At 50.4% G+C, this 24,909-nt stretch overlaps 1 protein-coding gene across 4 annotated transcripts in view; it reads left to right on the top strand.

Annotated features, from left to right (window-relative positions):
- Window positions 1–24,909, top strand: part of poldip2 (polymerase (DNA-directed), delta interacting protein 2) — a 74,341-nt gene that overhangs the window by 47,139 nt on the left and 2,293 nt on the right. For 2 of the 4 annotated variants that reach the window (XM_072590112.1, XM_072590111.1), the window contains exon 11: window positions 79–640. The exons of the other annotated variants lie outside the window; for them this stretch is intronic. In XM_072590112.1, coding sequence (XP_072446213.1) covers window positions 79–208 — 130 coding nt within the window. In that variant the 3' untranslated portion in view covers window positions 209–640. Of the gene's footprint in view, window positions 1–78; window positions 641–24,909 lie in introns of those variants that run through there. 4 annotated transcript variants of the gene reach the window in all.

Raw genomic sequence — 24,909 nt, 5'->3', positions numbered from 1 at the left:
CCCTTCACACTGTTGCTGATCAGCTGTAGGTAGCCAGGAGCCATGTCCAGAGGCTGACTTTGTCTCTGCATTCCACAGGGGTTCCTATTGCTTTGAGAGAGCCAATCGGAGTCCTCTTGATGTTCGTGTTCCACCATTCTCCCTTGAAAGCAAGGCCGAAGACTCTCCCAATGGGTTCTTGCCTGGTCCGTTCACGACATTAACATGAGTATGCAGTAGCTACACTGTAGAGATAGAAGGACATCTGGTGTGTGGGAAATGCATCACTACCTCAATCAGATATGAGGAGAGACCAGGAACCAGAGAGCACTCTTCCTTCAGTTAAAATAGTGCTCAGCTTTAGAGTTATGGTGTATGGATGTCAAAAGAGAGCTTTGTTTAGACTCTGTGATAATTAAAATCCTCTGTCCACAAAACTTCCATGCATTTTTGTCAGCTTCCCATTTTAAAGTCCTGTGTTCATATTTATAATGTGTAAAGCTATGCTATCAATGTCTTGATTCTCCAATAATCTTGCTGTTGACTTAATTTTATTCATTCCAGACACTCAGTCCAGACTGCCAAAAACAAATTACTTCTGTTTCCCAAAGTGCTGTATTTGTTGCTGTTTATCAAAGAATAATAAAATTTCTGAACTAAATGTGAAAAATCTGACATACCTGACTTTAGAGTTTCATGTGACCAACCAGCTCGGATCGATTCCTATCTTCTTGCCCTGCTCTACTTGAACAGTGTTTTGAGTCTTTGAATGTTATGCAGCGCTATAACTGGTCTTAAACCTATCACCATGCATTATAAACTTGCCTTAAGAGCATGGGAAAAGGCTGGAGGAGTTTGGGGGGTGTGGGAGTCTGTTGGGGAATGAGCGAGGAAATTATGGTGGTGCGGCAGGAAATGAACTTTGAAAGTAAGGCCAAGGTTGGCTTATGGAACAAGAAGAACACATGGACTAGGAGCAGGAGTAGGTCACTCAGTCCCTCCAATCTGCCTATTTAGTAAAGACTATGGCTAATCTAATTGAAAGAAAATCCCCTCATCTACATTTTAATTATTTGTTCTTTATTTATTTTTAAACCATGTCCCCTCATTCTTGTTCTATCCGCAAGAGAAAACATTTTCTCTGAGAAGCAGCTGATTGATGAGCAAGAAGCAGATGATTTATTTCCATTTTTTGAAGGAGTTGGGTGGTAATGAAAGAATAAAACTGTGACCCCTGGTTCTGGACTCCCAGTCCCCTGTATCTATGCTGTTAGAATATAACAGGTTTCTCTGAGATCCTTCTAATTCTTCTAAATTCCAGTGAATCTAGTCATAACTGATCCAGTCTCTCACTGTATATCAGTCCCACCGTCTCAAAGATCAGTTCAGAAAACGTTTGTTGCACTCCCTCCATAGCTACAACAGCTTTCCTCAGATAGAGAGTCCAAAACTGTATTTGATATGTTTCACCAAGGCCCTGTATAATTGCAGCAAGATATCCCTGCTTCTGTACTCAAATCCTCTTGTTGTGAAGGCCAACATACCATTTGCCTTTTTCATAGCTTGCTGTTCCTGCATCCTTACATTCAGTGAATGGTGTATAAAATCACTCAGGATTCATTGCACCCCCCCTTTCCCAATCTATTGCCAATCAAATAATAATCCACCTTCCTGATTTTGTTCCCAAAGTGGATAACCTCAAATTTATTCACATTATATTGTATCTGCCATGTAAATTTTCCCACTTACTTAACTCATCCACTTCACACTGAAGCTTCTCTGCCTCCTTCTTGCATTGTTTCATCTACAAACCTGGAGGGATGACACCTCGTTTCCTCATCCACGTCATTGATATACATTGTGAATAACTAGGTTGCTAGCACTGATCCCTGTGGAATCCCACTTGTCACTGCCTGCCACTTGGAAAAAGACCCGTTTGTTCCTCCTCTTTATTTCCTGTCTGCTCTAACCAGTTCTCAATCCATTTCTGTAGACGGCCTTCCATCCAATGTGCTTTAATTTTCGGTGCTAACCTCTTATTGAAAACCTTCTGAAAATCCAAGTCTCTAAAATCCATCGGCTCCCCTTATCCACACCACTAGTTACATCCTCAAAAGATTCCAGCAGATTTGTCAAGCACAGCTTTCCTCTTGTAAATCCATGCTGACTGTATCTGATCCTGTCACATCTTCCAAGTGTTTAGTTAATTCCATCTTTTATAACGGATTGTAGTATTTTTCCCATTGCTGTTTGCTGTTTTCACTCTCCCTCCAGTTTTAAATAGGGGAGTTACATTAACCACCCACCAATCCATGGGAACTGATCAAGAGTCTGTAGAAATTTGAAGATAACACTAGCTGCTGTTTTCCAGGCTACTTCCTGAAGTATCTTGGGATGAAATTTAACAGACCTTGGGAATTATCTTCCTTTAATCCAGTTTAGCTTCCCCAATATCATTTAATCACTAATATTAATTTCTTCCAATAACTCTGTCCTACTCCTCCTCCCACATTTTTGGGTGTTATTTGGATTTCTTTGTGAAGATAGAACCAAAGTATGTATTTAATTGGCTGCCATGACTTTGTTCCTGATTATAAATTCGCCTGTTCCTGACTGTAGGTGATTGATATTTGTCGTCACTAATCTTTTTCTCTTCACATTCCTGTAGAAGCTTCTACTATTGATTTGTATGTTCCCTGCAAGCCTACTGTCATATCTCAGTTTTCCCCCTCAGTCTCTTTGTCTCCATTAGCTGGAACATAAACCGTTCCCAAGCCTGTTGGGTTTTTGTTTTGGCCAGGTGACTTGATTCAAACATAAAGATCATGCAGTTTCTTGACAAGATAGATGGGGACAAGATATTTCCTCTTGAGGCGTAATCTAAACTAAGAGTCACTGTGGTCACCCTTTTAAAACAGAAATGATGCAAACTGTTTTAGCTGAGGCTCATGAGTCTTTGCAAATCTCTTCCTGAAATGATCATGAAAGCAGAATCTTCAAATATTTTTATGGTGAAGTAGATAGATTTGTGCTCTATAGGTGAAAGTTCATTGGGTTAGGTAAGAAGATGAATTTATGGTTACAATCAGATCAGCTGCGATATTATCAAATGCTGAAGCAGGATCAAGTGGTCCCAGCATTACAGATACTAGTCTTCAGCCAATTTGATTCACTTCAAATGATATTAAGAACCGGTTGGAGACACTGGATATTGCAAAGGCAATAGGCCCTGACAACGTTCCAGCGATTAGATTAGATTAGATGAGATTCCTTACAGTGTGGAAACAGGCCCTTCGGTCCCACAAGCCCACATTGACCCTCCGAAGAGTAACCCACCCAGACTCATTTCCCTCTGACTAACGCACCTAACACTACGGGCAATTTAACATTGTCAATTCACCTAACCTGCACATCTTTGGACTGTGGGAGAAAACAGGAGCACCCGGAGGAAACCCACGCAGACACGGGGAGAACGTGCAAACTCCACACAGACAGTCGCCTGAGGCTGGAAGCGAACCTGGGTCCCTAGCGCTGTGAGGCAGCAGTGCTAACCACTAGTAGTGAAGACTTGTGCTCCAAAACTTGCTGCTCTCCTAGCCAAGCTCTTCTAGTCCAGTTGTAAGACTGGCATTTGCCCTTTATTGTGGAAAATTGCCCAGGTATGTTCTGTATACAAAAAGCAGGAAAATCCAACCCAGAAGATGACCGCCTCATCAGTCTACTCTCGATCAGTAAAGTGATGGAAGGTGTCAACAACAGGTGTCAAGCAATGACCTGCTCAGTGATGCCGAGTTTTGGTTCTGCCAGGGCCAATCAACTCCTGACCTCATTACAGCCTTGCGAAAGTGAGGACTGCAGATGTGGAGATCAGTGTCAAAGAGTGTGGTGCTGGAAAAGCACAGCAGGTCAGGCAGCATCAAAGGAGCAGGAGAGTCTATGTTTCGGGCAAAAGCCCTTCACCAGCATTCCTTTTGCCCGAAATGTTGACTCTCCTGCTCCTCGGATGCTGCCTGACCTGCTGTGCTTTTCCAGCACTACACTCTTCGACTCTTACAGCCTAGGTTCAAACCTGGACAAAAGAGCTGCATTCAAGAGGTGAGGTTAGAGTGACAGCCCTTGACATCAAGGCTGCATTTGACTGAGTGTAGCATCAAGGAGGCCTAACAAAACTGGAATCAATGGGTATCAGGGGGCAAACTCTCTGCTGGTTGGAGTCATTCCTTACACATAGGAACATGATTGTGGTTGTTGGAGTCAGTAATTTCAGCTCCAGGACATCTCTGCACAAGTTCCTCAAGGTAATGTCCTAGGCCCAACCATCTTCAGCTGCTTCATCAATCACCTTCCCTCCATCATAAGGGCAGAAATGGGTATGTTTGCTGATGATTGCACAATGTTCAGCACCATTCGTGACTCCTCCGATACTGAAGCAGGCCATGTTCAAATGCAACAAGACCTGACAATATCCAAACATGGGCTGACAAGTGGCAAGTACTGTTTTTGCCACACAAATGCCAGGCTGTGATCATCTCAAGTAAGAGAGAATCCAACCACCAACCCTTGACATACAATGGTGTTTTATAACTGAATCCCCCACTATCAACATCCTGGGGGTTACCATTGACTAGACACTTAACTGGACTTGCCACATAAACACAGTGACTACAAGAGCAGGTCAGAGGCTAGGAATACTCTGACGAGTAACTCACCTCCTGACTCCCCAAAACGTGTCCACCATCTGCAAGGCACAAGTCTGCAGAGTGATGGAATGTTCCCCACTTGCCTGGATGAGTGCAGCTCTAAGCTTGACACCATCTAGGACAATGCACTTGGCTTATTTGGCGCTGCATTCACTCTCTCCACCTTCAACACTCAGTAATATGTACAAGATGCACTGCAGAAATTCACCAAAGATCCTCATACTGCACTTTCCAAACCCACGACCACTTCTGTCTATAAGGACAAGGGTAGCAGGTGCATGGCAACACCACCCCCTGCAAGTTCCCCTCCAAGCCACTTACCATCCTGACTTAGGAAATATATTACCATTCCTCCACTGTCGCTGGGTCAATATCCAGAAATTCCCTCCCTGACGGCATTTGTGGGACAACCCGCAGCAGGTAAACTGCAGCAGTTCAAATTGGCAGCGCACCCCCACTTCCTTCAGAGCAACTAGGGGCAGGCAATAAATGCTAGCCAGCCAGAGATACCCACATCCCACAAATGGATTAATTAAAATGGGTTTAATGGCCAATTCCTGTTCCTTGTTTATATGTTTGGAAGGTATAACACTGATGTTCAGGGTACATGGGATCTGTATCATAGTGGGATAAAATACTAGTGAGGGCAGATCTGTCACTGTTTAGCAGTGGGGGTACAGTATTGATGGGATGGCTCTGTCACTAATAGACTATGGAACAGTATCTTTAGACCCAGGTCCGACACTTTAAAGACCGTGGCTTTTAATCTTTCTGTACTTTTGATTATGGACTGAAATAGGTAAAGAATGAGTTTAAAGCTCATGGTTATTTGAAGGATTACAGCAGGTTTTGGAAGCAGCTAACCTGACTTGGTGTAATAACTGCACATGTAGCTGCTCGTTGAAGCAGGAGTTAAAGTGCAGTTTGCAGATGAGCTGGGGCTGTGGGGTGTACACAAATGGAGATTGAGCTGGTTGGTTTGTGCATGAGGGAGCAGTTATCATTGACATAGTCCTTCTGCCAACTAACAACAATGGGATTAGTTGCAAGATAGCTGAACAGCTTGGAGATGAGGAGAAACCATCAAATCTTCATCAGTTATTTCTGTTCTCTACAGTTAAAGATACTTTAAGCCTGAGGAAAAGCTGAGTTGCCATAGGCTGAGCCTTTGCTTAATCAATCGGAGACCTTTATAGATATGGATCAGCTACCTGGTGCTTCCTGAAATGGGTGAAAGTGTCTGGAGAAGGAAGAATCAGAGTTACATTCTGATCAGCACAAGCTTCATCTCAGCAGATCCTGTGAACAGTGACCGCTTTTCTCCCCTATCTGAAACAGTGCCCATATTTCTTTCCCTGCCTGTATAAGGTGGAGCTTACAAAGGGTTTAGAATTGTGACAAGTAGAGTTATGCACCACCGGTACATAGTTGTTTACCTGTACCTAGAGTCTGTATACTTGCCAGATATAGTAATTCTTAAGTACTGAAACTGTACAATACTGGGATATGCAGTTGTGGGGATTGGTCTGTCACTGTATAACACTGGGGTACAGTACTGGGGTGTGGTTGGGTCTGTCACTGTATAACACTGGTACAGTATTGGTGGGGACAGTTCTGTCATTGTATAACACTGGGGTACAGTACTGGTGGGGATGGGTCTGTCATTGTATAACACTGGGGGACAGTACAGGTGGGGATGGGTCTGTCACTGTATATCACTGGGGTACAGTACTGGTGGGGATGGGTCTGTCACTGTATAACACTGGGGTACAGTACTGGTGGGGACAGGTCTGTCCCTGTATAACACTGGGGTACAGTACTGGTGGGGATGGGTCTGTCCCTGTATAACACTGGGGTACAGTACTGGGGTGGACGGGTCTGTCACTGTATAACACTGGTACAGTACTGGCGGGGACAGGTCTGTCCCTGTATAACACTGGGGTACAGTACTGGTGGGGATGGGTCTGTCACTGTATAACACTGGGGTACAGTACTGGTGGGGACAGGTCTGTCCCTGTATAACACTGGGGTACAGTACTGGTGGGGACAGGTCTGTCCCTGTATAACACTGGGGTACAGTACTGGTGGGGATGCGTCTGTCACTGTATAACACTGGGGTACAGTACTGGTGGGGATGGGTCTGTCACTGTATAACACTGGGGTACAGTACTGGTGGGGACAGGTCTGTCCCTGTATAACACTGGGATACAGTACTGGTGGGGACAGGTCTGTCTCTGTATAACACTGGGGTACAGTACTGGTGGGGATGGGTCTGTCACTGTATAACACTGGGGTACAGTACTGGTGGGGATGGGTCTGTCCCTGTATAACACTGGGGTACAGCACTGGGGTGGACGGGTCTGTCACTGTATAACACTGGGATACAGTACTGGTGGGGATGGGTCTGTCCCTGTATAACACTGGGGTACAGCACTGGTGGGGATGGGTCTGTCACTGTATAACACTGGGGTACAGTACTGGTGGGGACAGGTCTGTCCCTGTATAACACTGGGGTACAGTACTGGTGGGGATGGGTCTGTCCCTGTATAACACTGGGGTACAGTACTGGGGTGGACGGGTCTGTCACTGTATAACACTGGTACAGTACTGGCGGGGACAGGTCTGTCCCTGTATAACACTGGGGTACAGTACTGGTGGGGATGGGTCTGTCACTGTATAACACTGGGGTACAGTACTGGTGGGGACAGGTCTGTCCCTGTATAACACTGGGGTACAGTACTGGTGGGGACAGGTCTGTCCCTGTATAACACTGGGGTACAGTACTGGTGGGGATGGGTCTGTCACTGTATAACACTGGGGTACAGTACTGGTGGGGACAGGTCTGTCCCTGTATAACACTGGGGTACAGTACTGGTGGGGACAGGTCTGTCTCTGTATAACACTGGGGTACAGTACTGGTGGGGACAGGTCTGTCTCTGTATAACACTGGGGTACAGTACTGGTGGGGATGGGTCTGTCACTGTATAACACTGGGGTACAGCACTGGGGTGGACGGGTCTGTCACTGTATAACACTGGGATACAGTACTGGTGGGGATGGGTCTGTCCCTGTATAACACTGGGGTACAGCACTGGTGGGGATGGGTCTGTCACTGTATAACACTGGGGTACAGTACTGGGGTGGACGGGTCTGTCACTGTATAACACTGGGGTACAGTACTGGGGTGGACGGGTCTGTCACTGTATAACACTGTTGGGGTAAGTCTGGTGCGTTGCACACACTGGGGTACAGTACTGGTGGGGATGGGTCTGTCACTGTATAACACTGTTGGGGTAAGTCTGGTGCGTTGCACACACTGGGGTACAGTACTGGGGTGGACGGGTCTGTCACTGTATAACACTGTTGGGGTAAGTCTGGTGCGTTGCACACACTGGGGTACAGTACTGGTGGGGATGGGTCTGTCACTGTATAACACTGTTGGGGTAAGTCTGGTGCGTTGCACACACTGGGGTACAGTACTGGGGTGGATGGGTCTGTCCCTGTATAACACTGTTGGGGTAAGTCTGGTGCGTTGCACACACTGGGGTACAGCACTGGGGTGGACGGGTCTGTCCCTGTATAACACTGTTGGGGTAGGTCTGGTGCGTTGCACACACTGGGGTACAGCACTGGGGTGGATGGGTCTGTCCCTGTATAACACTGTTGGGGTAAGTCTGGTGCGTTGCACACACTGGGGTACAGCACTGGGGTGGACGGGTCTGTCCCTGTATAACACTGTTGGGGTAAGTCTGGTGCGTTGCACACACTGGGGTACAGCACTGGGGTGGATGGGTCTGTCCCTGTATAACACTGTTGGGGTAAGTCTGGTGCGTTGCACACACTGGGGTACAGTACTGGGGTGGACGGGTCTGTCACTGTATAACACTGGGGTACAGTACTGGGGTGGACGGGTCTGTCACTGTATAACACTGTTGGGGTAAGTCTGGTGCGTTGCACACACTGGGGTACAGTACTGGTGGGGATGGGTCTGTCACTGTATAACACTGTTGGGGTAAGTCTGGTGCGTTGCACACACTGGGGTACAGTACTGGGGTGGACGGGTCTGTCACTGTATAACACTGTTGGGGTAAGTCTGGTGCGTTGCACACACTGGGGTACAGCACTGGGGTGGACGGGTCTGTCCCTGTATAACACTGTTGGGGTAAGTCTGGTGCGTTGCACACACTGGGGTACAGCACTGGGGTGGATGGGTCTGTCCCTGTATAACACTGTTGGGGTAAGTCTGGTGCGTTGCACACACTGGGGTACAGCACTGGGGTGGACGGGTCTGTCCCTGTATAACACTGTTGGGGTAAGTCTGGTGCGTTGCACACACTGGGGTACAGCACTGGGGTGGACGGGTCTGTCCCTGTATAACACTGTTGGGGTAAGTCTGGTGCGTTGCACACACTGGGGTACAGTACTGGGGTGGATGGGTCTGTCCCTGTATAACACTGGGGTACAGTACTGGTGGGGATGGGTCTGTCACTGTATAACACTGGGGTACAGTACTGGTGGGGACAGGTCTGTCACTGTATAACACTGTTGGGGTAAGTCTGGTGCGTTGCACACACTGGGGTACAGTACTGGGGTGGATGGGTCTGTCCCTGTATAACACTGTTGGGGTAAGTCTGGTGCGTTGCACACACTGGGGTACAGTACTGGGGTGGACGGGTCTGTCCCTGTATAACACTGGGGTACGGTACTGGGGTGGACGGGTCTGTCCCTGTATAACACTGTTGGGGTAAGTCTGGTGCGTTGCACACACTGGGGTACAGTACTGGGGTGGACGGGTCTGTCCCTGTATAACACTGTTGGGGTAAGTCTGGTGCGTTGCACACACTGGGGTACAGTACTGGTGGGGATGGGTCTGTCCCTGTATAACACTGTTGGGGTAAGTCTGGTGCGTTGCACACACTGGGGTACAGTACTGGTGGGGACAGGTCTGTCACTGTATAACACTGTTGGGGTAAGTCTGGTGCGTTGCACACACTGGGGTACAGTACTGGGGTGGACGGGTCTGTCCCTGTATAACACTGTTGGGGTAAGTCTGGTGCGTTGCACACACTGGGGTACAGCACTGGGGTGGACGGGTCTGTCCCTGTATAACACTGTTGGGGTAAGTCTGGTGCGTTGCACACACTGGGGTACAGTACTGGGGTGGATGGGTCTGTCCCTGTATAACACTGGGGTACAGTACTGGGGTGGACGGGTCTGTCACTGTATAACACTGTTGGGGTAAGTCTGGTGCGTTGCACACACTGGGGTACAGCACTGGGGTGGACGGGTCTGTCCCTGTATAACACTGTTGGGGTAAGTCTGGTGCGTTGCACACACTGGGGTACAGCACTGGGGTGGACGGGTCTGTCCCTGTATAACACTGTTGGGGTAAGTCTGGTGCGTTGCACACACTGGGGTACAGTACTGGGGTGGATGGGTCTGTCCCTGTATAACACTGGGGTACAGTACTGGGGTGGACGGGTCTGTCACTGTATAACACTGGGGTACAGTACTGGGGTGGACGGGTCTGTCCCTGTATAACACTGTTGGGGTAAGTCTGGTGCGTTGCACACACTGGGGTACAGCACTGGGGTGGATGGGTCTGTCCCTGTATAACACTGTTGGGGTAAGTCTGGTGCGTTGCACACACTGGGGTACAGTACTGGTGGGGATGGGTCTGTCCCTGTATAACACTGTTGGGGTAAGTCTGGTGCGTTGCACACACTGGGGTACAGTACTGGGGTGGACGGGTCTGTCCCTGTATAACACTGTTGGGGTAAGTCTGGTGCGTTGCACACACTGGGGTACAGTACTGGGGTGGATGGGTCTCTCCCTGTATAACACTGTTGGGGTAAGTCTGGTGCGTTGCACACACTGGGGTACAGTACTGGGGTGGACGGGTCTGTCCCTGTATAACACTGTTGGGGTAAGTCTGGTGCGTTGCACACACTGGGGTACAGCACTGGGGTGGACGGGTCTGTCCCTGTATAACACTGTTGGGGTAAGTCTGGTGCGTTGCACACACTGGGGTACAGCACTGGGGTGGACGGGTCTGTCACTGTATAACACTGGGGTACAGCACTGGGGTGGACGGGTCTGTCCCTGTATAACACTGTTGGGGTAAGTCTGGTGCGTTGCACACACTGGGGTACAGCACTGGGGTGGACGGGTCTGTCCCTGTATAACACTGTTGGGGTAAGTCTGGTGCGTTGCACACACTGGGGTACAGCACTGGGGTGGACGGGTCTGTCCCTGTATAACACTGTTGGGGTAAGTCTGGTGCGTTGCACACACTGGGGTACAGCACTGGGGTGGACGGGTCTGTCCCTGTATAACACTGTTGGGGTAAGTCTGGTGCGTTGCACACACTGGGGTACAGCACTGGGGTGGACGGGTCTGTCCCTGTATAACACTGTTGGGGTAAGTCTGGTGCGTTGCACACACTGGGGTACAGCACTGGGGTGGACGGGTCTGTCCCTGTATAACACTGTTGGGGTAAGTCTGGTGCGTTGCACACACTGGGGTACAGTACTGGGGTGGACGGGTCTGTCCCTGTATAACACTGTTGGGGTAAGTCTGGTGTGTTGCACACACTGGGGTACAGCACTGGGGTGGACGGGTCTGTCCCTGTATAACACTGTTGGGGTAAGTCTGGTGCGTTGCACACACTGGGGTACAGTACTGGGGTGGACGGGTCTGTCCCTGTATAACACTGTTGGGGTAAGTCTGGTGCGTTGCACACACTGGGGTACAGTACTGGGGTGGACGGGTCTGTCCCTGTATAACACTGTTGGGGTAAGTCTGGTGCGTTGCACACACTGGGGTACAGTACTGGGGTGGACGGGTCTGTCCCTGTATAACACTGTTGGGGTAAGTCTGGTGCGTTGCACACACTGGGGTACAGTACTGGGGTGGACGGGTCTGTCCCTGTATAACACTGTTGGGGTAAGTCTGGTGCGTTGCACACACTGGGGTACAGTACTGGGGTGGACGGGTCTGTCCCTGTATAACACTGTTGGGGTAAGTCTGGTGCGTTGCACACACTGGGGTACAGTACTGGGGTGGACGGGTCTGTCCCTGTATAACACTGTTGGGGTAAGTCTGGTGCGTTGCACACACTGGGGTACAGTACTGGGGTGGACGGGTCTGTCACTGTATAACACTGTTGGGGTAAGTCTGGTGCGTTGCACACACTGGGGTACAGCACTGGGGTGGACGGGTCTGTCACTGTATAACACTGGGGTACAGCACTGGGGTGGACGGGTCTGTCCCTGTATAACACTGTTGGGGTAAGTCTGGTGCGTTGCACACACTGGGGTACAGCACTGGGGTGGACGGGTCTGTCCCTGTATAACACTGTTGGGGTAAGTCTGGTGCGTTGCACACACTGGGGTACAGCACTGGGGTGGACGGGTCTGTCCCTGTATAACACTGTTGGGGTAAGTCTGGTGCGTTGCACACACTGGGGTACAGCACTGGGGTGGACGGGTCTGTCCCTGTATAACACTGTTGGGGTAAGTCTGGTGCGTTGCACACACTGGGGTACAGCACTGGGGTGGACGGGTCTGTCCCTGTATAACACTGTTGGGGTAAGTCTGGTGCGTTGCACACACTGGGGTACAGCACTGGGGTGGACGGGTCTGTCCCTGTATAACACTGTTGGGGTAAGTCTGGTGCGTTGCACACACTGGGGTACAGCACTGGGGTGGACGGGTCTGTCCCTGTATAACACTGTTGGGGTAAGTCTGGTGCGTTGCACACACTGGGGTACAGTACTGGGGTGGACGGGTCTGTCCCTGTATAACACTGTTGGGGTAAGTCTGGTGTGTTGCACACACTGGGGTACAGCACTGGGGTGGACGGGTCTGTCCCTGTATAACACTGTTGGGGTAAGTCTGGTGCGTTGCACACACTGGGGTACAGTACTGGGGTGGACGGGTCTGTCCCTGTATAACACTGTTGGGGTAAGTCTGGTGCGTTGCACACACTGGGGTACAGTACTGGGGTGGACGGGTCTGTCCCTGTATAACACTGTTGGGGTAAGTCTGGTGCGTTGCACACACTGGGGTACAGTACTGGGGTGGACGGGTCTGTCCCTGTATAACACTGTTGGGGTAAGTCTGGTGCGTTGCACACACTGGGGTACAGTACTGGGGTGGACGGGTCTGTCCCTGTATAACACTGTTGGGGTAAGTCTGGTGCGTTGCACACACTGGGGTACAGTACTGGGGTGGACGGGTCTGTCCCTGTATAACATTGTTGGGGTTAATCTGGTGCGTTGCACACACTGGGGTACAGTACTGGGGTGGACGGGTCTGTCACTGTATAACACTGTTGGGGTAAGTCTGGTGCGTTGCACACACTGGGGTACAGTACTGGGGTGGACGGGTCTGTCCCTGTATAACACTGTTGGGGTAAGTCTGGTGCGTTGCACACACTGGGGTACAGTACTGGGGTGGACGGGTCTGTCCCTGTATAACACTGTTGGGGTAAGTCTGGTGCGTTGCACACACTGGGGTACAGTACTGGGGTGGACGGGTCTGTCCCTGTATAACACTGTTGGGGTAAGTCTGGTGCGTTGCACACACTGGGGTACAGTACTGGGGTGGACGGGTCTGTCCCTGTATAACACTGTTGGGGTAAGTCTGGTGCGTTGCACACACTGGGGTACAGTACTGGGGTGGACGGGTCTGTCCCTGTATAACACTGTTGGGGTAAGTCTGGTGCGTTGCACACACTGGGGTACAGTACTGGGGTGGACGGGTCTGTCCCTGTATAACACTGTTGGGGTAAGTCTGGTGCGTTGCACACACTGGGGTACAGTACTGGCGTGGACGGGTCTGTCCCTGTATAACACTGTTGGGGTAAGTCTGGTGCGTTGCACACACTGGGGTACAGTACTGGGGTGGACGGGTCTGTCCCTGTATAACACTGTTGGGGTAAGTCTGGTGCGTTGCACACACTGGGGTACAGTACTGGGGTGGACGGGTCTGTCCCTGTATAACACTGTTGGGGTAAGTCTGGTGCGTTGCACACACTGGGGTACAGCACTGGGGTGGACGGGTCTGTCCCTGTATAACACTGTTGGGGTAAGTCTGGTGCGTTGCACACACTGGGGTACAGTACTGGGGTGGACGGGTCTGTCCCTGTATAACACTGTTGGGGTAAGTCTGGTGTGTTGCACACACTGGGGTACAGCACTGGGGTGGACGGGTCTGTCCCTGTATAACACTGTTGGGGTAAGTCTGGTGCGTTGCACACACTGGGGTACAGCACTGGGGTGGACGGGTCTGTCCCTGTATAACACTGTTGGGGTAAGTCTGGTGCGTTGCACACACTGGGGTACAGCACTGGGGTGGATGGGTCTGTCCCTGTATAACACTGTTGGGGTAAGTCTGGTGCGTTGCACACACTGGGGTACAGTACTGGGGTGGACGGGTCTGTCACTGTATAACACTGTTGGGGTAAGTCTGGTGCGTTGCACACACTGGGGTACAGCACTGGGGTGGACGGGTCTGTCCCTGTATAACACTGTTGGGGTAAGTCTGGTGCGTTGCACACACTGGGGTACAGTACTGGGGTGGACGGGTCTGTCACTGTATAACACTGTTGGGGTAAGTCTGGTGCGTTGCACACACTGGGGTACAGCACTGGGGTGGACGGGTCTGTCCCTGTATAACACTGTTGGGGTAAGTCTGGTGCGTTGCACACACTGGGGTACAGTACTGGGGTGGACGGGTCTGTCCCTGTATAACACTGTTGGGGTAAGTCTGGTGCGTTTCACACACTGGGGTACAGCACTGGGGTGGATGGGTCTGTCACTGTATAACACTGTTGGGGTAAGTCTGGTGCGTTGCACACACTGGGATACAGTACTGGGGTGGACGGGTCTGTCCCTGTATAACACTGTTGGGGTAAGTCTGGTGCGTTGCACACACTGGGATACAGTACTGGGGTGGACGGGTCTGTCCCTGTATAACACTGTTGGGGTAAGTCTGGTGCGTTGCACACACTGGGGTACAGCACTGGGGTGGATGGGTCTGTCACTGTATAACACTGTTGGGGTAAGTCTGGTGCGTTGCACACACTGGGGTACAGTACTGGGGTGGACGGGTCTGTCCCTGTATAACACTGTTGGGGTAAGTCTGGTGCGTTGCACACACTGGGGTACAGCACTGGGGTGGATGGGTCTGTCACTGTATAACACTGTTGGGGTAAGTCTGGTGCGTTGCACACACTGGGGTACAGTACTGGGGTGGACGGGTCTGTCACTGTATAACACTGTTGGGGTAAGTCTGGTGCGTTGCACACACTGGGGTACAGTACTGGGGTGGATGGGTCTGTCCCTGTATAACACTGTTGGGGTAAGTCTGGTGCGTTGCACACACTGGGGTACAGCACTGGGGTGGACGGGTCTGTCCCTGTATAACACTGTTGGGGTAAGTCTGGTGCGTTGCACACACTGGGGTACAGCACTGGGGTGGACGGGTCTGTCCCTGTATAACACTGTTGGGGTAAGTCTGGTGCGTTGCACACACTGGGGTACAGTACTGGGGTGGACGGGTCTGTCACTGTATAACACTGTTGGGGTAAGTCTGGTGCGTTGCACACACTGGGGTACAGCACTGGGGTGGACGCCTCTGTCCCTGTATAACACTGTTGGGGTAAGTCTGGTGCGTTGCACACACTGGGGTACAGTACTGGGGTGGACGGGTCTGTCACTGTATAACACTGTTGGGGTAAGTCTGGTGCGTTGCACACACTGGGGTACAGCACTGGGGTGGACGGGTCTGTCCCTGTATAACACTGTTGGGGTAAGTCTGGTGCGTTGCACACACTGGGGTACAGTACTGGGGTGGACGGGTCTGTCCCTGTATAACACTGTTGGGGTAAGTCTGGTGCGTTGCACACACTGGGGTACAGCACTGGGGTGGATGGGTCTGTCACTGTATAACACTGTTGGGGTAAGTCTGGTGCGTTGCACACACTGGGATACAGTACTGGGGTGGACGGGTCTGTCCCTGTATAACACTGTTGGGGTAAGTCTGGTGCGTTGCACACACTGGGATACAGTACTGGGGTGGACGGGTCTGTCCCTGTATAACACTGTTGAGGTAAGTCTGGTGCGTTGCACACACTGGGGTACAGTACTGGGGTGGACGGGTATGTCCCTGTATAACACTGTTGGGGTAAGTCTGGTGCGTTGCACACACTGGGCTACAGCACTGGGGTGGATGGGTCTGTCACTGTATAACACTGTTGGGGTAAGTCTGGTGCGTTGCACACACTGGGGTACAGTACTGGGGTGGACGGGTCTGTCCCTGTATAACACTGTTGGGGTAAGTCTGGTGCGTTGCACACACTGGGGTACAGCACTGGGGTGGATGGGTCTGTCACTGTATAACACTGTTGGGGTAAGTCTGGTGCGTTGCACACACTGGGGTACTGTACTGGGGTGGATGGGTCTGTCCCTGTATAACACTGTTGGGGTAAGTCTGGTGCGTTGCACACACTGGGGTACAGCACTGGGGTGGACGGGTCTGTCCCTGTATAACACTGTTGGGGTAAGTCTGGTGCGTTGCACACACTGGGGTACAGTACTGGGGTGGACGGGTCTGTCACTGTATAACACTGTTGGGGTAAGTCTGGTGCGTTGCACACACTGGGGTACAGTACTGGGGTGGACGGGTCTGTCCCTGTATAACACTGTTGGGGTAAGTCTGGTGCGTTGCACACACTGGGGTACAGTACTGGGGTGGACGGGTCTGTCCCTGTATAACACTGTTGGGGTAAGTCTGGTGCGTTGCACACACTGGGGTACAGCACTGGGGTGGACGGGTCTGTCCCTGTATAACACTGTTGGGGTAAGTCTGGTGCGTTGCACACACTGGGGTACAGCACTGGGGTGGACGGGTCTGTCCCTGTATAACACTGTTGGGGTAAGTCTGGTGCGTTGCACACACTGGGGTACAGTACTGGGGTGGACGGGTCTGTCACTGTATAACACTGTTGGGGTAAGTCTGGTGCGTTGCACACACTGGGGTACAGTACTGGGGTGGACGGGTCTGTCCCTGTATAACACTGTTGGGGTAAGTCTGGTGTGTTGCACACACTGGGGTACAGTACTGGTGGGGATGGGTCTGTCACTGTATAACACTGTTGGGGTAAGTCTGGTGCGTTGCACACACTGGGGTACAGTACTGGGGTGGACGGGTCTGTCACTGTATAACACTGTTGGGGTAAGTCTGGTGTGTTGCACACACTGGGGTACAGTACTGGGGTGGACGGGTCTGTCACTGTATAACACTGTTGGGGTAAGTCTGGTGCGTTGCACACACTGGGGTACAGCACTGGGGTGGACGGGTCTGTCCCTGTATAACACTGTTGGGGTAAGTCTGGTGCGTTGCACACACTGGGGTACAGCACTGGGGTGGATGGGTCTGTCACTGTATAACACTGTTGGGGTAAGTCTGGTGCGTTGCACACACTGGGGTACAGTACTGGGGTGGACGGGTCTGTCACTGTATAACACTGTTGGGGTAAGTCTGGTGCGTTGCACACACTGGGGTACAGTACTGGGGTGGACGGGTCTGTCCCTGTATAACACTGTTGGGGTAAGTCTGGTGCGTTGCACACACTGGGGTACAGTACTGGGGTGGACGGGTCTGTCACTGTATAACACTGTTGGGGTAAGTCTGGTGTGTTGCACACACTGGGGTACAGCACTGGGGTGGACGGGTCTGTCCCTGTATAACACTGTTGGGGTAAGTCTGGTGTGTTGCACACACTGGGGTACAGTACTGGGGTGGACGGGTCTGTCCCTGTATAACACTGTTGGGGTAAGTCTGGTGTGTTGCACACACTGGGGTACAGTACTGGGGTGGACGGGTCTGTCCCTGTATAACACTGTTGGGGTAAGTCTGGTGCGTTGCACACACTGGGGTACAGTACTGGGGTGGACGGGTCTGTCCCTGTATAACACTGTTGGGGTAAGTCTGGTGCGTTGCACACACTGGGGTACAGTACTGGGGTGGACGGGTATGTCCCTGTATAACACTGTTGGGGTAAGTCTGGTGCGTTGCACACACTGGGGTACAGCACTGGGGTGGACGGGTCTGTCCCTGTATAACACTGTTGGGGTAAGTCTGGTGCGTTGCACACACTGGGGTACAGTACTGGGGTGGACGGGTCTGTCCCTGTATAACACTGTTGGGGTAAGTCTGGTGCGTTGCACACACTGGGGTACAGTACTGGGGTGGACGGGTCTGTCCCTGTATAACACTGTTGGGGTAAGTCTGGTGCGTTGCACACACTGGGGTACAGTACTGGGGTGGACGGGTCTGTCCCTGTATAACACTGTTGGGGTAAGTCTGGTGTGTTGCACACACTGGGGTACAGTACTGGGGTGGACGGGTCTGTCCCTGTATAACACTGTTGGGGTAAGTCTGGTGCGTTGCACACACTGGGGTACAGTACTGGGGTGGACGGGTCTGTCCCTGTATAACACTGGGGTACAGTACTGGGGTGGATGGGTCTGTCCCTGTATAACACTGGGGTACAGTACTGGGGTGGATGGGTCTGTCCCTGTATAACACTGGGGTACAGTACTGGGGTGGACGGGTCTGTCCCTGTATAACACTGGGGTACAGTACTGGGGTGGACGGGTCTGTCACTGTATAACACTGTTGGGGTAAGTCTGGTGCGTTGCACACACTGGGGTACAGTACTGGGGTGGATGGGTCTGTCCCTGTATAACACTGTTGGGGTAAGTCTGGTGCGTTGCACACACTGGGGTACAGTACTGGGGTGGACGGGTCTGTCACTGTATAACACTGTTGGGGTAAGTCTGGTGCGTTGCACACACTGGGGTACAGTACTGGGGTGGATGGGTCTGTCCCTGTATAACACTGTTGGGGTAAGTCTGGTGCGTTGCACACACTGGGGTACAGCACTGGGGTGGATGGGTCTGTCCCTGTATAACACTGTTGGGGTAAGTCTGGTGCGTTGCACACACTGGGGTACAGCACTGGGGTGGATGGGTCTGTCCCTGTATAACACTGTTGGGGTAAGTCTGGTGCGTTGCACACACTGGGGTACAGCACTGGGGTGGATGGGTCTGTCCCTGTATAACACTGTTGGGGTAAGTCTGGTGCGTTGCACACACTGGGGTACAGCACTGGGGTGGACGGGTCTGTCACTGTATAACACTGTTGGGGTAAGTCTGGTGCGTTGCACACACTGGGGTACAGTACTGGGGTGGATGGGTCTGTCCCTGTATAACACTGTTGGGGTAAGTCTGGTGCGTTGCACACACTGGGGTACAGCACTGGGGTGGATGGGTCTGTCCCTGTATAACACTGTTGGGGTAAGTCTGGTGCGTTGCACACACTGGGGTACAGCACTGGGGTGGACGGGTCTGTCCCTGTATAACACTGTTGGGGTAAGTCTGGTGCGTTGCACACACTGGGGTACAGCACTGGGGTGGATGGGTCTGTCCCTGTATAACACTGTTGGGGTAAGTCTGGTGCGTTGCACACACTGGGGTACAGCACTGGGGTGGATGGGTCTGTCCCTGTATAACACTGTTGGGGTAAGTCTGGTGCGTTGCACACACTGGGGTACAGCACTGGGGTGGATGGGTCTGTCCCTGTATAACACTGTTGGGGTAAGTCTGGTGCGTTGCACACACTGGGGTACAGTACTGGGGTGGACGGGTCTGTCACTGTATAACACTGTTGGGGTAAGTCTGGTGCGTTGCACACACTGGGGTACAGTACTGGGGTGGACGGGTCTGTCCCTGTATAACACTGTTGGGGTAAGTCTGGTGCGTTGCACACACTGGGGTACAGTACTGGGGTGGACGGGTCTGTCACTGTATAACACTGTTGGGGTAAGTCTGGTGCGTTGCACACACTGGGGTATAGTACTGGGGTGGATGGGTCTGTCCCTGTATAACACTGTTGGGGTAAGTCTGGTGCGTTGCACACACTGGGGTATAGTACTGGGGTGGATGGGTCTGTCCCTGTATAACACTGTTGGGGTAAGTCTGGTGCGTTGCACACACTGGGGTACAGCACTGGGGTGGATGGGTCTGTCCCTGTATAACACTGTTGGGGTAAGTCTGGTGCGTTGCACACACTGGGGTATAGTACTGGGGTGGATGGGTCTGTCCCTGTATAACACTGTTGGGGTAAGTCTGGTGCGTTGCACACACTGGGGTATAGTACTGGGGTGGATGGGTCTGTCCCTGTATAACACTGTTGGGGTAAGTCTGGTGCGTTGCACACACTGGGGTATAGTACTGGGGTGGACGGGTCTGTCACTGTATAACACTGTTGGGGTAAGTCTGGTGCGTTGCACACACTGGGGTATAGTACTGGGGTGGACGGGTCTGTCACTGTATAACACTGTTGGGGTAAGTCTGGTGCGTTGCACACACTGGGGTATAGTACTGGGGTGGATGGGTCTGTCCCTGTATAACACTGTTGGGGTAAGTCTGGTGCGTTGCACACACTGGGGTACAGTACTGGGGTGGACGGGTCTGTCCCTGTATAACACTGTTGGGGTAAGTCTGGTGCGTTGCACACACTGGGGTATAGTACTGGGGTGGACGGGTCTGTCACTGTATAACACTGTTGGGGTAAGTCTGGTGCGTTGCACACACTGGGGTATAGTACTGGGGTGGATGGGTCTGTCCCTGTATAACACTGTTGGGGTAAGTCTGGTGCGTTGCACACACTGGGGTATAGTACTGGGGTGGATGGGTCTGTCACTGTATAACACTGTTGGGGTAAGTCTGGTGCGTTGCACACACTGGGGTATAGTACTGGGGTGGATGGGTCTGTCCCTGTATAACACTGGGGTACACAGATGCACTCGCACTCAGATTCGCTATAGTGTTGAGTTGGCTGCCCCCATCCTTTTAAGTAATGTGTTCATGATCGTAACTGTGCGAAATGATTGATTGCCTTAACTCCTTTCTGGGGTTTTTTATAATCAGTTACCTTAGAATATAGAGCATTACAGCGCAGTACAGGCCCTTCGGCCCTCGATGTTGCACCGCCCAGTCATACCAATCTGAAGCCCATCTAACCTACACTATTCCATGTACGTCCATATGCTTGTCCAATGACGACTTAAATGTACTTAAACTTAGCAAATCTACTACCGTTGCAGGCAAAGCATTCCATACCCTGACTATTCTCTGAGTAAAGAAACTACCTCTGACATCTGTCCTGTATCTATCACCTCTCAATTTAAAGCTATGCCCCCTCGTGCTCGCTGTCACCATACTTGGAAAAAGGCTCTCCCTGTCCACCCTATCTAACCCTCTGATTATCTTATATGTCTCTATTAAGTCACCTCTCAACCTTCTTCTCTCCAATGAAAACAGCCTCAAGTCCCTCAGCCTTTCCTCGTAAGACCTTCCCTCCATACCAGGCAACATCCTGGTAAATCTCCTCTGCACCCTTTCCAAAGCTTCCACATCCTTCTTATAATGTGGTGACCAGAACCGTACACAATACTCCAAGTGCAGCCACACCAGAGTTTTGTACAGCTGTAGCATAACCTCATGGTTCCGGGACTTGATCCCTCTATTAATAAAAGCTAAAACACTGTATGCCTTCTTAACGACCCTGTCAACCTGGGTGGCAACTTTCAAGGATCTGTGTACCTGGACACCGAGATCTCTCTGCTCATCTACACTACCAAGAATCTTACCATTAGCCCAGTACTTTGCATTCCGGTTACTCTGTCTAAAGTGTATCACCTCACACTTGTCCGCATTAAACTCCATTTGCCACCTCTCAGCCCAGCTCTGCAGCTTATCTATGTCTCTCTGTAACCTACAACATCCTTCATCACTATTCCCAATTCTACCGACCTTAGTGTCGTCTACAAATATAATAACCCACTCTTCTACGCCCTCATCCAGGTCATTTATAAAAATGACGAACAGCAGTGGACCCAACACCGACCCTTGCAGTACACCACTAGTAACTGGACTCCAGGATGAATATTTCCCATCAACCACCACCCTCTGTCTTCTTTCAGCAAGCCAATTACTGATCCAAACTGCTATATCTCCCACAATCCCATTCCTCTGCATTTTGTACAATAGCCTACTGTGGGGAACCTTATCGAATGCCTTGCTGAAATCCATATACACCACATCAACCGGTTTACTCTCATCTACCTGTTTGGTCACCTTCTCAAAGTACTCAATAAGGTTTGTGAGGCACGACCTACCCTTCACAAAACCGTGCTGACTATCCCTAATCAAATTATTCTTTTCTAGATGATTATAAATCCTATCTCTTTCCAACACTTTACAAACAACTGAAGTAAGGCTCACTGGTCTATAATTACCAGGGTTGTCTCTACTCTCCTTGAACAGGGAAACCACATTTGCTATCCTCCAGTCTTCTGGCACTATTCCTGTAGACAATGACGATTTAAAGATCAATGTCAAAGGCTCGGCAATCTCTTCCCTGGCTTCCCAGAGGATCCTAGGATAAATCCCATCCGACCCAGGGGACTTATCTATTTTCACACTCTGCAGGATTTCGAATACCTCTTCCTTGTGAACCTCAATCCCATCTAGTCTAGTAGCCTGTATCTCAGTATTCTCCTCGACAACATTGTCGTTTTCTAGAGTGAATACTGTCAAACAATATTCATTAAGTGCTTCCCCTATCTCCTCTGACTCCACACACAACTTCCCACTACTATCTTTAATTGGCCCTAATTTTACTCTCGTCATCGTTTCATTCCTTAAATACCCATAGAAAACCTTTTGGGTCTACCCTGATCCTATCCGCCAAGAACTTCTTATGTCTCCTCCTGGCTCTTCTGAGCTTTCTCTTTAGTTCTTTCCTGGCTACCTTGTAACCCTCAAGCCCCCTAACTGAGCCTTCACATCTCACCCTAACATAAGCCTTCTTCTTCCTCTTGACCAGAGATTCCACTTCCTTCGTAAACCACGGCTCCTGCACTCTACATCTTCCTCCCTGCCTGACAGGTACATACTTATCTAGGACACTCAGGAGCTTTTCCTTGAATAAGCTGCATATTTCTAATGTGCCCATCCCCTGTAGGTTCCTAACCCATCCTATGCTTCCTAAATCTTGCCTAATCGTGTCGTAATTGCCTTTCCCCCAGCTGTAACTCTTGCCCAGTGGTATACACCTATCCCTTTCTATCACCAAAGTAAACATAACAGAACCTTAAATCTATGTCTCTCTCATAACTGACACTCTTGCCACTCAAAACAGATTTCTTAGTTGTTTGAGTAGAGTCTTCAATTTTGAACTCATCTATGAAATCTTGCCTGAAACCTCTGCTTTCAGGAAAGTAATCCTAGCATCTCCAATCTCCTCATGTAACTGAAGCCCCAATTTCTTTCTCCCACTCTGTTCATTGGCTGCCTCTTTTCGCTGGCTTTGACAAGCTCCTCACAGCCAGGACTATGAGTGACAGCCTAGACTCAGAGCCATGTGGCCTACTCTTGTTCTTTGTTCATGGGTATGTTCGTAGGATGGTGGGTATATCGCAATCCACATTCCTACCTCTTACTCCCATTCGGTATAGGGACATGAAGCTCAGGCATCTGCTACTATCAGTGAAGAGATAGGAGTAAAAGGAGAAAGATCGAAAAAGGTGCAGGAGTAAGTCATTTGGTCCTTTGAGCCTGCACCATCATTCAGTACAATCATAGCTGACCATGCAATCTCAGTTTCCCATTCCCACCCTCTCCCCATATCCCTTGACCCCTTTAGCCACATGGGCCATGTCCAGCTCCCTCTTGAATCTATCTCATGAACTGGCCCCAACAGCTTCCTGTGGGTAAGGATTCCACAGGTTCATGGCTCTCTGAGTGAAGAGATTCTTCCTCATCTCAGTACTAGTTGCCTTATCCTTTATTCTTAGACTGTGACCCCTAGTTCTGGACTTTCCCAATATTGGGGACATTTTTCCTGTATTTAGCCTATGTTTATATGTTTGTAAGAGATTTTCCCCCTTCTCATTCTTCTAAATTCCAGTGAATACAAACTCAATTGATCCAGTCCTCCTTCATATGTCAGTCCTGCATTCTGGGGAATCAGTCTGGTGAACCTTCACTGGACTCCCTCAATAGTAAGAATGTCCTTCCTCAAACCAGGAGATCAAACCTGCACACAATGTGGCCTCACCAAGGCCCTGTATAACTGCAGAAACAAGCCCCTACTCTGATACTCAAATCCTCTCGCAGTGAAGGCCAGTATGCCATTAGCTATCCTCACTGCCCCGTACACCTGCATTCCAACCTTCATGGACTGTTCCACCATGGCGCCAGGGTCTTGTTGCAGCTCACCTTTTTCTAAACTGCCACCATTCAGATAATACTCTGCCTTCCTGTTTTTGCCACCAAAGTGGATAACCTCACATACATTCACATTATATTGCATTTGCCAAGTATTTGCCCACTCAGCCAGTCTGTCCAAGTCACCCTGCAGCCTCTTAGCATCCTCCTCAGAGCACACACTGGTGCACTGTTATAGAGGCCACAAAATAAGCCGGTGTTGAAAAGGCCTAAGGTGCCTGCTGCTTTGGGTGATGTTCTAGGGCTACGATGAAATAGAGTAGATGATATTGCTGCTGCTTATTCATGTTTCCATCTTCTGTAAGGGCTTGTACACTTTTCAAAAGGCAGACACCAGCACTTTTGATGTTTCCATCCCATCCTTTTCTCTCGAGAATTACTGAGGACGATGGGCCCTTTGTTTCCCTGGTCGGAATATTTGCCACTAGCATGTGATTAAATGACTAAAGCCAGTATGCAGGCAAGATCTGGCCTGAACACCAATCCTGTCATCAAAAGGCAGTGTTGACAATGTGAAATAATACTAAGGCACACAAGTGACTGTCCCACAAACAACAGCACACTCCAACCAGTGCCACCTGGAAGTATAGGCTTGCTCACATTGTCAAGTTCCATTGTCAAGGTTTACGTTTGTTAAAATGAGTTCCAGTTCTGTCCATTTTCATTACTAAGCAATTTTTGGCTGAGCAGCTCTAACCAGAAGCCTGCAAACTAATTTGATCATGTTCTTCCCTTGCTCTGAGTGGCTGTGTTTACTGTTTGGGGTTAGAGATGTGAGGTACTGACTGAATCTCAGTATCTGGGACTCCATATTTCACCAAGTCCGTAACTATACTGATCGGGTTGCTGGATTCTAACTGTGAATTC

Source organism: Chiloscyllium punctatum, chromosome 19, assembly GCF_047496795.1.
Source record: "Chiloscyllium punctatum isolate Juve2018m chromosome 19, sChiPun1.3, whole genome shotgun sequence".
Lineage (NCBI taxonomy): Eukaryota > Metazoa > Chordata > Chondrichthyes > Orectolobiformes > Hemiscylliidae > Chiloscyllium > Chiloscyllium punctatum.
The sequence above is the reverse complement of the archived record's forward strand: the minus strand, read 5'-3'. Positions and strand labels throughout refer to the sequence as shown.